The 12,579-nt window shown below is 38.6% G+C and overlaps 1 protein-coding gene across 1 annotated transcript in view; it reads right to left on the bottom strand.

Annotated features, from left to right (window-relative positions):
- Positions 1–4,288: 4,288 nt before the first annotated feature.
- gabra4 (gamma-aminobutyric acid type A receptor subunit alpha4) overlaps positions 4,289–12,579 on the bottom strand; it is a 42,089-nt gene continuing 33,798 nt past the window's right edge. The window contains exon 8 of the mRNA XM_014010326.1: positions 4,289–6,856. Coding sequence (XP_013865780.1) covers positions 6,320–6,856 — 537 coding nt within the window. The 3' untranslated portion in view covers positions 4,289–6,319. The remainder of the gene's footprint in view (positions 6,857–12,579) is intronic.

The following is a 12,579-nucleotide window of genomic DNA, read 5'->3' as shown; positions in this document are numbered from 1 at the left end:
GGCCTGTGCGAGACCTGCTTTGAGGCTGGAACTCCTGTTTCTTCACTCGAGGTGACCCCTACAGTATGTATGGATCACTTGGGTTGTTACCGACATCTGGTGAAAATTTCATGTCATTATCACCTCTAGTAATATATTTACTGAGAAAAATGGTGACGTGTTCAATACTTATTTTACCCGCTGTATATGCTTAACAATGGCATAGCTGAGCTTAGATCTACTGTCTGGAGTTCTCCCTCTTTGCCCCAACAATAGCCAAAGTGTGCATGTTAATCAGCTGTGAGTCTGTCCATCCCCTAAACACAAATGCAGACCGGCTCTAACTTACTCTGAAAACAGGCTGAATTCAAAACACAAAGTTTACCATTTTTAAATCTCCTAAACTGCTATTTAAAGCATGGGGTGGTTTCTTCATAGCTTTAACTAGTATATTTAGCAAAAAATCGAAAATAACTATTTTATTAGAAAATTGTTTTTTCCTTTTTTTTCTTGGTTTGTGCGTCAATGTCTTGTTCCTACTTTGCTAGGTAGGGCGCCACATACTGTATATTGTTATATTATTACTTATTTTAGGATGTGTAATTTTTGCAGTGTTTGATCAGAAAATGTATTGATCACCAGGTTCAAATATATAGTTATTTACTGATAAATCATGGAGCTTTGATATGAGATGCAAACTTTTTTTTATGTGCGCGGATTTTAACATTGATTTGGGAAAACAATCTGACTCAAATAATATTAGTACATTTATAAACTCAATATGTAGTTTGAATCTTTATCCGCTAATATTCAGACAAACAAGAATCACAACTTATAACACAACAGTGACTGACAATATTTTTACTAACGTAAGGAATGAAGAGGTGATGAGTGGGATCTTCATGACTGATATAAGTGATCATTTGCCAGTTTTTGTAATTTGTAGAAACTGTCTGGGCAGCGTTGAAGCAGCTGCAATGGATAGAAAAAATGATAAATACATTAAAAAAGATTTGGACAAACTAAAAGACAATTTAAAAAACTGAAAGGATGTGTACGTAGATGATGTAAACAGAGCATTATGATGTGTTTATGAATTTTTGGGGAGCTTTGTATAAAAAGAATTGTGTGCAAAAAAATTGCAAAAAGAAATGTTGACAAACCATGGATAACCAAAGGATTAATAAATGCTTATAAGATTAAAAAGGCCTACTTGTATTCATGCTTCATAAAATTAAGAACAAATGAAGCAAAAGAGAGTTATGAGAAATATAAAAACAAGTTGGTATGGATTATAAAAAAGCATAAGAAGGAAAATTATAGTGACTGATTAAACAAAAGGGTGATATGAAAGCTACACGATGAGTAATGAATCGTGTATTTCATGTACTTTGTAAAGGATGACAAGAAAATTTATAATCAAAATGAAATTGTAAATGAATTCAATCAATGTTGTGTAAATGTAGGCCCAAGTGTTTCAGCTAAAATACCAAAAGTAGATAATGCAGTGGTGAAACTGATAAGGCAGCATCATACTACAAGAAAATCGTGCCGATTTTTGCCCTTCCGACAGTCCAGATTATCGTGATGGCTCTAAATATTTCTGCCTTGGGTGGTGAGTTAAGAGTGATCTAGTCGGCTCGGAAGGATGTCGGGACCGCTCCGACCTCAAATCGAGGATATTCAACATGTTTGATTTTTTGGCCCGATATCACAGTGTGTGTAGTGTTCACCCGAGCTCTCAGCCTGATGAATGAGACGTGTAGCCAATCAGAAAGCGAGGTGACGTAAACATGGAGGGGATTCCAAAATACAGAACACAAAAAAAAAACAAACTGTCATGACTCAGCAGAAAGTCTGCTGGATGTTAAAAGTCCTATGAAAATGTTTTTCCTCTGGTAAAAATAGTCCTCAAACGATCAACATTGTTTCTTCTTTGTTGCGAATGTTTATTTACTCTGAACTCACGTCTCTCTGGAGGTCACGTGAGATTTTTCCTCGGACGTATGAATTCTCGCGAGATTTCAGGAAGTCTCACACTGAGCCATTGTACCTCCACTTACCCTTGTTGTTGACACTCAGTCTTACATTATCAGCCATGCTCTGCCAGGGATGGAGCGGCAATACATGTGTTCGCGAGATCAAAGGCATTGATCGGCCGAAACGATACAAAAACCCTCCACAAATATTGGCCAAAAATATTTTCCAACCGATGTATCAGTTGACCTGTATTTGAGACATTTACATAATATTTATCATTTTCAACAGGAATATTTCCAGACAATATGAAAGTAGCTAAAGCAATTCCTCTTTCTAAGAACAATGAGAAGTGTGTGTTTACAAATTATAGGCCAATATCGTTGGTGCCAGTTTTCAAAAATGTTTGAGAAATTATTTGGAATCAGATTAGATCACTTTATGAACAAACATAACATTTTAAGTAATAGTCAATATGGGTTCGGAACAAATAATTCAACATCAATATCTCTCATGGAATTAATGGAAGACATATCGGTAACCCTTTCTTTTAGAGTCCCCTACTTACCATGCCTTTACCTAGTATTTACATGGTAAGTAACAACACTTTACTATGCAATTACTTGGTACTTAATGTAATTTACTATATAATTATTTGGTAAGGACGTGTATTTGTTAAGCTGAATCTCAAGTGAGTTACAAATAGCTGCTAGCAATCAGCCCCTGCTAATGTGCTAATGCTAAAATAGCAGTGTCTTGTAGCTTACTGTGTTGTTTTACCTTTTGTGAATGTTTAAAACTAATCAGAGATAATTATGACTATGTCAGGGTGATTTGCTTAGCTTTGTTCTGTCTTTCATGAACAGATAAAAAATACTTTTATTCATTGACATTAAACTGCAGATATTGACTGTTTTGTGTTAAAGGAAGAGCAGGATTAATGAGAATTTACTTCACTGTGGTTAAATCCATACAAAGATTAAGATGTTAGAATGCATGTTTATTATTAAGCTGCCAAGAAGATTCTTGATTTTGTAGCTGAATCAATTAATTTACACAGTTGAGAAGAATGTGGTCACTTTATGTGATAAAAACATTGTACAAAATTCAGAGATTTTTCCTGCCATGTGCAGGTGGTTGTTTTTCTTTGGTTAAGCCCAGATTGTGAGTGGAAACCACATTGGCGAGCCACGGTTCAGATCCATGAGAAGATTCTATGCCCTCTGTGAAACTACACCTGGTGCAGGAACATCTATCTTTCAGATAGATGGGCAGCAGATGGAAACCAAATACACACCCCGGGTAAAACTGTGTCACACACCTCATACCAGTGGAACTGAGGAAGATTAAGATCCCCTGAATCAAAGTGCACTGAAAAGAAACTGAAATACGTTTGAATTGACTGGTGCAATGACACACTGACAACTGACAGAAAATAAAAAGCTGACTTTATTGTTTTTTTGTGTTTGGTTTGTTTGATACTACTTTTGAGCATCACAAGCTTTTTATGAGACACAAAAGCTCACTATGGTAGTAAAATATTGCTCAGAATGAGTTTCACCAACTAGTTTCAAGATCCATTTTATCTTGTGTGGCTTGAAAAGGTCCTATTTCTAGAAATCCGTTTCCCTTTGGTTAACAGGTAATATGTTGTTTTTTGATACTTGGTAATATTGCAGTACTTTTTTGCTGATTATGTACAGTTAAATAAAAACATTGTACAAACCTGCAGGTAATAAATGAAGAAAAATCTAAGAAGTAAAAGATTCTTTGTCTGCAGTAGCCCTTACCTAGTTAAATATTACAATTCACTGAGTAACACATGAATAAATAGTAGGTCATTTTGTCATTGTTAAAGTTATTTTATTGCAATAACCCATTAACTATCTGTAATTACATAGTAAAACAATATGTGGAAATTTATTTGTAATCTTTTGGTTAATAGTATGTAATTGAGGTACTATTGAAAAGTAACTTGATTGTAGTTCCCCACTAAAGGTAGTTTTACTAACATAGTAATATACTATAATTTACTAAGTAAATATTTGATGATGATGTAATTAGGGACTATATTTATATATATTATGTGGACATTTAGTTAGTAATGTGTTGGTAAAATCTGTGTAATTGATGTACTATTAAACTGTAATTTTATTATAATTATAAATTAAATTAGTTCAACTACATAACAATTGACTAAGTAATTACTTTATAACATGGTAATTAGGTGACTGAAAATGTTGTAATCTGTTGGCAAATAATGTGTAATTGAGATACTATTAAACTGTAATTGTATCAAAATTACCCACTAAATATCTAATTGTTTTAATAACGTTGTATTTTTATACCAAGTAATTACATAGTAAATTACTCTAATTACCAAGTAAATTGATGTTACTTACATGTAAATACTAGATAATAATATGGTAATCAGGGCACTGTAAAAGAAAAGGGTTACAGTAACAAAGGTTGTTTTTTTTTTTCCATTCTGCACACATTTCATTCATGGCATAATTTGCTTTTTTTATTTTACTGTATATAGATTGTTTCATTTTATGAATGAAACAAATTGACTAAATAAAATTAAAAAAAATAATCTAAGCATCTTCCCATACCTCCCCTTTAAACTATTTTCTAAGCCTTTATTATTTTTGTCTTTTGTGTTTGTAATTTTTACTATTTTTAAATCAATTTTCTGTTTAATTTAATTGTTCTATTTTTGTAATAAATGTCCAAAAGACAAAACTGGTTTCTTCTTCATTGGGTGCCCTGCAATCTTATGATCTCACACTTTGGTGTATATATGAGTCTGTTTTCAAAACGGGTAAATAAATTACTGATCAGTAAATCTGATCTGATGTCCAACAGGTAAAACAGTGTAGTGAAGAAACAGTCTCACCCTTCTGAAGGGTTACACTTATCTAAAAGAAGAATGTACAATTTTGCCACATATGTACAATTAAAATGAAACAAAAAAATTCTAATGATTTTGTGACTTTCTGATCTTGCATATTTTTGATTCCAAATTATTTACAAGTGACAAAAGTTGCATTGTGGTCAACGAGAGTAGAGGTAAGTTCACAGCTGCTGGGCATGTTTTTTTTTTCTCCTTCAAAAATGTCTGTTAGTGATATAGATTTTCTGTTCTTGCTGCATTCCTGAACCCTCTGATGCACTTGAGAGGTGTTTCCACAAAACATCCAGTGAAACAAATTAGCCTAAAAACGTAGAAAGGTGTGATTTTCTTTTAAACAATTCTGCCTGCAAATGTCTTCACTTCCTGTTCCCTGTTTTTGCTGTTATGGATTTTTGTTTCGAAACACTTAAGGCCTCTGCTTGCTCCATCTGAACTGCCGAACTCATCTCTCATTGTTGCAGTTTCATGACAAAAATTGTGTCGCGGATTCAAATCTGCCACCCCTTGTTGCCACAACCCACCAAGAGAATTTTTATCTCCCTCCACATAAGAACTTACTGTGTGATTAGTCAGTCGGTTGTGGGAGTGTTTTGTTTATGCTAAATCTTTCAGATGCTGCATTTTGCTTCAAATACTTGCTTCAAACAACAAACTAAACACTTTCAAAAGACAACTGTTTTACCTGGAAGCAGACATTTAGCCACAGGCTAAAGGCTTTTACACAATCAGTGACTGAAAGAAACTTAAGTTCTACTGTTGGGAGCTCATCTTTAATGGGTTCTTCCTGATGTATTTCTGGTTTTTATCTTGGCTTTGTCAATCAAGAAGATGCTGTACAACAAGTGTTTTTTTTACCACTGAGCAAAACTCCAATAAAGCTGTTATCAATAATTTTTCTGATCAAGTTTCGTTTTAGATCAACATTTACATGCCAACATAAAGTCACCAACAACACCACAAGAATCCTAAAATACTCTCAGATCATATCAGTCAATCTCTTTAAATCATAAATAATAGCTAACATAGCTAACATATTGTTAGCTAACAACAAGCTGGGAACCAGTTTCTTGATTAAATATAACTGTGCAAAAATAGGAACATGATTAAATCCCCATGCTTTGTGTTGGCTGCACGCCAACACGGATTGTGAGGTGGCTGAAGCTGATGAAGACCTTTCCAATCAGATGACGAAATATGATTTATAAAGAGGATGGTGGAGCATCCCAATGCGCAGCTGCTCCTATCCTGAGTCACAATATTCAGATTTTGGTTATTTATTCCCATTTTTATGCTCCCAGGACCTTAACGAGAAAAATATAGAAGCATTCTGAATGTGTCCACAAAAGTCAGTGAAACACTTTCTTCTAGTTGAAATGCAAACTCTTATAAATTCCTTATTTTTTCCCCATGATTTAAAAGAGATGATAGTGATTCTTTATGCAACGTCTATCCATTTTTGGCCTCCATTGTGTCCTTCGACAGGTAAACCACCCAGTAGACCATGTTAAATGCACCAAAGGACACTGGGAACAGGATTCGTGCATATTTGTCTATTTTACTGGTTCCACCAGCGCTGGCAGTGGTGGGCTGGGAACACAAAATTTGATTTGGCTCCAGTTTGTTTCCCATAATTTGAAGGCGCTCCAGCTTGGGGCCCAGCAGATGCTGCAGAGACGAGGAGCTGGCATCCTGCTTGTTTGGCATCCCCGTCATCACATCTGGAGTGGAGGCCGCTGCCTGAGGCATGCCCTTTATCAGCTGGGCAGAGGATGAGGCCACACTGAGCAGGCTTTCTGACTTGGGGCTGGAGCGGGAAAGAGTGGAGGAACTGCCAATGGCTCTACCAGCTGAAGGCCTCAGTGATGGTCCTCTTTCCAAGCCTGAAACATTGGTGGTGGACTGGGCTCTCTGATGATTTCTTGTATCCTGGTGTGAAATATAATTCAACCGCTTTCTCAGGGAATTGTTGGTATCAAGATTTTGCTGTAAAAGACAAGAAGATCATTTGTTATTTTTTTAAATCACTTCAGTAGAAAAAAGAACTTAATATTAGTTTCTTAATTTCTTTATCATCAGTGATTTTTTAAGTAAAGAGAAAATAGACAAAGAGGGAAAAACAAAGAGAGAAGTAATTAGAAAGATTTAAATAGAGATTAGAAGTACAGTATATTAAATATACACCAACAAAACACAGGACCATACACCCAACATCTGTCCGCTCACCTGAAAAATAAATGGATAAATACATGGAGGACATATATAAATATATACACATACCCATACATATATAAAGATATACATACATACATGCCTACATATTGTAAATATATACACACAGACATATACACACACTCAGTGACCAGTCAGAACCCATCGGATCAGAACACCTGTTTGTGAGCAGTTGTGAACATGCGTGTATATACAAGATTTCTCCAATGGAATATTTAATAGTGACTGTGGAGGATCGGAGACCCGACCCCCAAGACACGAGGCAGACATGGGGAAGACCAGAGCCCAAGGGCCCGAGAGGAATCCCGAGCGTAGAGCCCCAAGGGGCACCCGCACGGGAAGATCCGCCCACCCACCCCCCAGATCAGACCATAGGGGAGAACTGGGAGAGTCCCCCCAGTGACCACACGCACAGCCCCCGGGGCCAGCAGCAACAAACTCATGGGCCCCACCGGCACCCGCCATACCAGAGCAGATCCAGGAAAGGGCACAGAGGTCCGGGCCCCCAGGGCTCACCCCCTCCAGGCCAAAGCCCGACAGGGCCAGAGGTCCCTAGCCCCAGCAGGCAGTCACCAGGCCAGGCCGGCACACACCCCAGCGCCCAGCCCCAGACCCCAGCACGCCGGCGGCCAGCCGCACACCCCACCGGGGGGCCGAGTAGCAGCGGACCCCCAGATAAACCAGCAGGGGGGGCAGCCCAGACCCCAACCTGACAAATACCCAAACATACACAATCACACCATCCCACCCTCATCCTCACACCCACTCAATCAAAGACATACGAGGACGCCATATTCCACTCATACCCCCGATACACACTCTATTTCCCCCAGGTCCAGGACATGTACCCACCCCCATTGGAGGCAGCACACACCCGAACCCAGGAGGTAGACCCAATCATTCTGAGGTGGAGAGGAGCAGATAGCCAAGGCCCGGCCCGGGCCGCACCAGGGCGCCCGGCCAGCCCCTCGCCGCAGAGAAGCCACACCCACCCCACCACACCACACCGCCACTGGCCAAGTGCACTCCCCCAGCTGACCACCTCCCAGAACCCGGCAGCCACCCCGGCCAGGGGGCCACCCACAGGAACCAAGAGCCACACCTCAGGAGACCAAGCAGCACCAGGGAGGACGGAGAGCCAGCCCCGCCCCCGGCCACCGTCCAAGCCCCGAGCCCACCCACAGCCCAGGACCGCACCTGGCAGCCCGCCCTTCTTCGGGACCCCATCCCCAAATGGCAGTTGGGGAACGGGATGGGAGTAAAGACACTGACACCCACACCCCGTCCCCCAGATGTACTGTTGGTGCATGTTGTTCTATAGAGCAATTAAAAAAAGGAAAGAAGAAGAGGCAGAGGCCGGCGTGGTGCCATTTTCCCCTCCACCACTACTCTAACCCAAAACCCTATGTGTCTACATGCAAACCTTGGGGGTGGGCACAGGTGGGCACAAGAACATTTGTTATTGATAAAAACTTTTTAACATGTTTCCAATTTCTGATGAGTTCTAAATCTCTCTGTTGTAGCTTGAGATATAGTTTAATCAGCTCCACAAACATCTTTAAAACTGGTACGTTCAGTGAGTCATCTGATGTAAAAACTTTTTCTTTTCTCCTTCAAACAATGTTCAGTTGTAAGAAAGCATTCAAAAACGGAAGTTTGAATAATACCAAGAACCCACTTGTATATCTTCTACAAATCTTTATTCTCATCTGACTCCAGTCAGGTTCATACAGCAGTACACAGCACAGCAGTCAGGCCTCAGCGTAAGGCCTTGGGCCGTGTCTGAAAACCCAAACAAGACAGCCCAGCAGGCTGAATCTAAGCAGGGATTCTCTGCACAACTCAAAACTACTACACTTCCTAACCGCTATAATAATGAATTGACCTTATAATGTACCTCTCTTCCTGGTTACACCCCTGGAGGTGTTACCTTTTCACGTCAGACATTAACGTAACCAACTTTTGTTTATGCAGACAGAAAGAACACATGATAACACTAACTCTCATTCTCTGTTTTAAACCTAGGGCCACAATGATCAGAAAGTATAAAAAAATACTGGATCTAACATTCATTTGTTCCTTTACAAAATGTCCTTCAATCCCTCTCTTTGACACATAAAATATGTCAAATAAAACTATAAGGAAATTTTATAAAAACTTTATAAAGCAAAGTTTTAACATCTATTCAGATGTAGGGTTCACACATACACTTCTTATATCAAGGTTATAAGAAAAGTATTTTAGCAAGGATCTTTTTATTTTTGGTAAATATTCTTCCAGTGCAAAGTGAATAGACAAAACAATAAGTGGCTTCAGTCAGCAAATTTTGATTTGATCCATAAAGAAATGCGATCATTTATTTTATACATAATAAAACAAAATTACTAGAGAACACTTAATTGTGAGCAATCAATTTCCTATAAAAGTTTATAACCAACAATAACAAGCACGTATCGAGCTTCGTTAATTGTCAATCAAGCACTTAAATAGAACACAAACGTCAACCAGATGTTGAATACCAGACATTTGAGGCAAATAACTTAGTTTGGCAAGGTAGGTTTAAGAAAAGGAGGAAAGTAAGGTGTTAGCTTTCCTAAATTCTAACTTAAATAAATGTGGGTTAGCCAGAGAGGAAAGGCATTTCTCTGCTCAGTGTCGGCCAGAACAGCGACACTTAGTAACAAAGCCAGCTTCTTCCTTTATCGATGATGTCTGTCACCTGTCCAGGTAGTTTAGGAAGATCAACAGTTGGTACAGAAAATCAGTTTAGATTCTCCAACTCGGTAGTTATCCTCTGGCATGAGTTATTCTCTCAGCGTCTGCTCGTTCCGCGTCAAGCCGTAGGAAGAAAGGCGAAGCCAAAACTGGATCCCGATTTCAAAATAAAATTTCCGGCAGGAAGATTTAAAAACAAGTTGCTGTGAGCGGTAAGCTCGTATTTGGCTCACACCCAGGAGTAGATGTGGCCGGGCCGAGAGATCGGTCCTTTGGCTTATGGACGAACTTCTCTGCCAAAACGCTAGTTTTCCCAGAGGGGAACAGCTAACGGAAATGTGTCCGTCTCCTTCCGACTCCGTCACTCTGACTGTCGGGCAGAAACTGTAAGTGATTTAAAGAGGATTTTCTTAGTTCTGCCTTCAGAGGTTAGATTAGAAAACAGGAAGATATGGAAAACGTTAGCTCAGAGACTTGCCGTCGCCTCCTGAAGCTAAACAAAGATTATTGCTTCTGGGTAGCTCAGAAACAAAACATATCATGACCTGTTTAGTTATTATCTGATAACTCTTTAAAAACACAGCTGAAAGAATGAATTACTTCAAACTCAAAACATTGGCAAATATGATTAAAACAAATAAAACATTGATGTTTCATCAACTTAAACCATGAAGATTAGTTTAGTTAAATATGATTTTTGCACAGAAAAACCATACATAGCTGAAATCAAACTGAGGGAGAAAAGAGATCTGTCCTCTTTTCTCCTGTAACTTTGATAAACATTATCTGATTATCAAAATGTGTAATAACTTCCAGTTAAGAGAATAATAAATCAAATAAAAAGAAGATTATTCTGTTTATTATCAGATTAAGAAAAAGAGAATGTCTCTTTGACAAGTTAAGGTGACCTGTGAAGGCCTAAATTCAGTTCTAAGTGGAACAGAGTTTTTGTCCCTTTAAAGGTCCATCAGAGGTCTGAGATCCAAGACATTTTCCTTGATTATTTCACGTGAGGTGAACCCTACATATCCCCCCTTTTGCGCGTCATCACCCCTCGGTGGTGATGAGTTGCAACACAAAACGGGAACATCTCAAAAGTCTTTGACCTTGAATTAATCCACTTGAAACAGTATAATCCCAAAGGTAATCCAAACTGAGAACTTTGCATAGCAAGAGTTTTTCTTCATTTCTTGTTAAAAAAGGTTCTTTATTTTATATATGATTTCCATAATGTCAGTGGGTAACTCCCATTAAGGCAAAACTTTAAATCCATTGGATGACAGAGTCTGTAATCCACTGGAAGCAAAAGTAGTCCACCAAGAAAGAGTTATAATCCACAAGGGTAATCCATTGTGATTGTTGTGGCTGATCTGGAGTCAACCAATTTCTGGAACATCATAGCGAAGTAAAGCACTGGAACCCCCCCTTTCAAGAGTCAATCTCTGGAAGGTTGCAGGTTAACGGGATCTCTGGATCAAAGATTGAGTTGGGATCTCTGAGTCGACGATGGAGATCAGCAACAGGAGTGAAGAGACCACTGGAACAGCATGAAGATGGGTACCCCCAGAAGGATGCAGGTCAAGAGTGTCAATGCTTGTAGAGCCTTGGCAGAGGAGGTGGGCCATCGTGGAGGGTGTTGAAGGCTGAGTTTTTCCCAGTTGGTGCCCTTCTGGTTACTATGTTTTCTGCACTTATGTGGTTTTAGGTTAACCTAAAGTTGGGTTTTTACATCACGTTATACCTATGTGTACCTCTGAGTGTTAGCTATCATGTTTTAGATACACCACATGTAGTAGTTAAAGGGTGGGTTATTGCTTTAACTAAAGGGTAGATATAAGGGTTTATATCTGAGGCTAAAGAGGCCTTCAGTAAGGAAGGCCTCAATTTCAACCTAAATTAACTATTCCTCCAATCGTTCTGATGCATCTCAGTAATCCAGGTAGAAAAGGTGATATATGACACTGTAAAATGTATCGTGTTTCGTTACTCAGATATGTGTAAAGGACAAGGCAACAAACACAGAATTAAGACTTGGATGTTAATGTAAGAACTTAAGCCATGCAAACTACACATCAGCAAGGTTAATAGCCTCAGCCATTTAATCAGTCGTAGATCACCCCAGACAGGAAGTTTCAGCATCTTATCAACAACTCCTTCAGGTTCTGGCCACTCCCTAGAGGCAAGCTGTCACATCAATGGAAACCTTTGACAACAGATAAAACTGAGTTCTAATGTAAAAACATGTGTGTTGTAAATGTTTTCAGGCATGCATCTAATTAAAATATACCTCCTGCTGTGAGTGACCATATTGTCTAGCCATCCAGACCAGTCTGTACATAAAATATCATTTTAATCACAAAGTATTCACACAATAGTTTATATTTATAAATAACATGTCATATATCACCTAAGAAAAACTACGGAATGTGTGGTGCTTTTAAAAATCAGTAAGTAAACAAAGCCCAATAAATTTCTTCAACACAACAATGAAATAAGCCAAGAATCAAAAATTAATTTCATTAATGTTTTTTTCTTAAAAATCTGAAGATTAATATGTCTGCATTTTCACACTGTAGCTGATTTAACTGTTGAAGGACATTGGGCCTCATGCAAGAACATGTTCGTATTCTTATCCCTAATTTCTCTTACTTTTGTTCGTACGAAGGGTTCGTACGAACATGTCACGTCAGATTCAACAAACTCTTCTATCTTCAGGAAAAGTGTGTAAATGAGCTGCGTAAATTCCACCTGTTCTATCCAGC

The sequence above is a fragment of the Austrofundulus limnaeus genome, unplaced genomic scaffold (genome assembly GCF_001266775.1).
Source record: "Austrofundulus limnaeus strain Quisiro unplaced genomic scaffold, Austrofundulus_limnaeus-1.0 Scaffold68, whole genome shotgun sequence".
Lineage (NCBI taxonomy): Eukaryota > Metazoa > Chordata > Actinopteri > Cyprinodontiformes > Rivulidae > Austrofundulus > Austrofundulus limnaeus.
The sequence above is the reverse complement of the archived record's forward strand: the minus strand, read 5'-3'. Positions and strand labels throughout refer to the sequence as shown.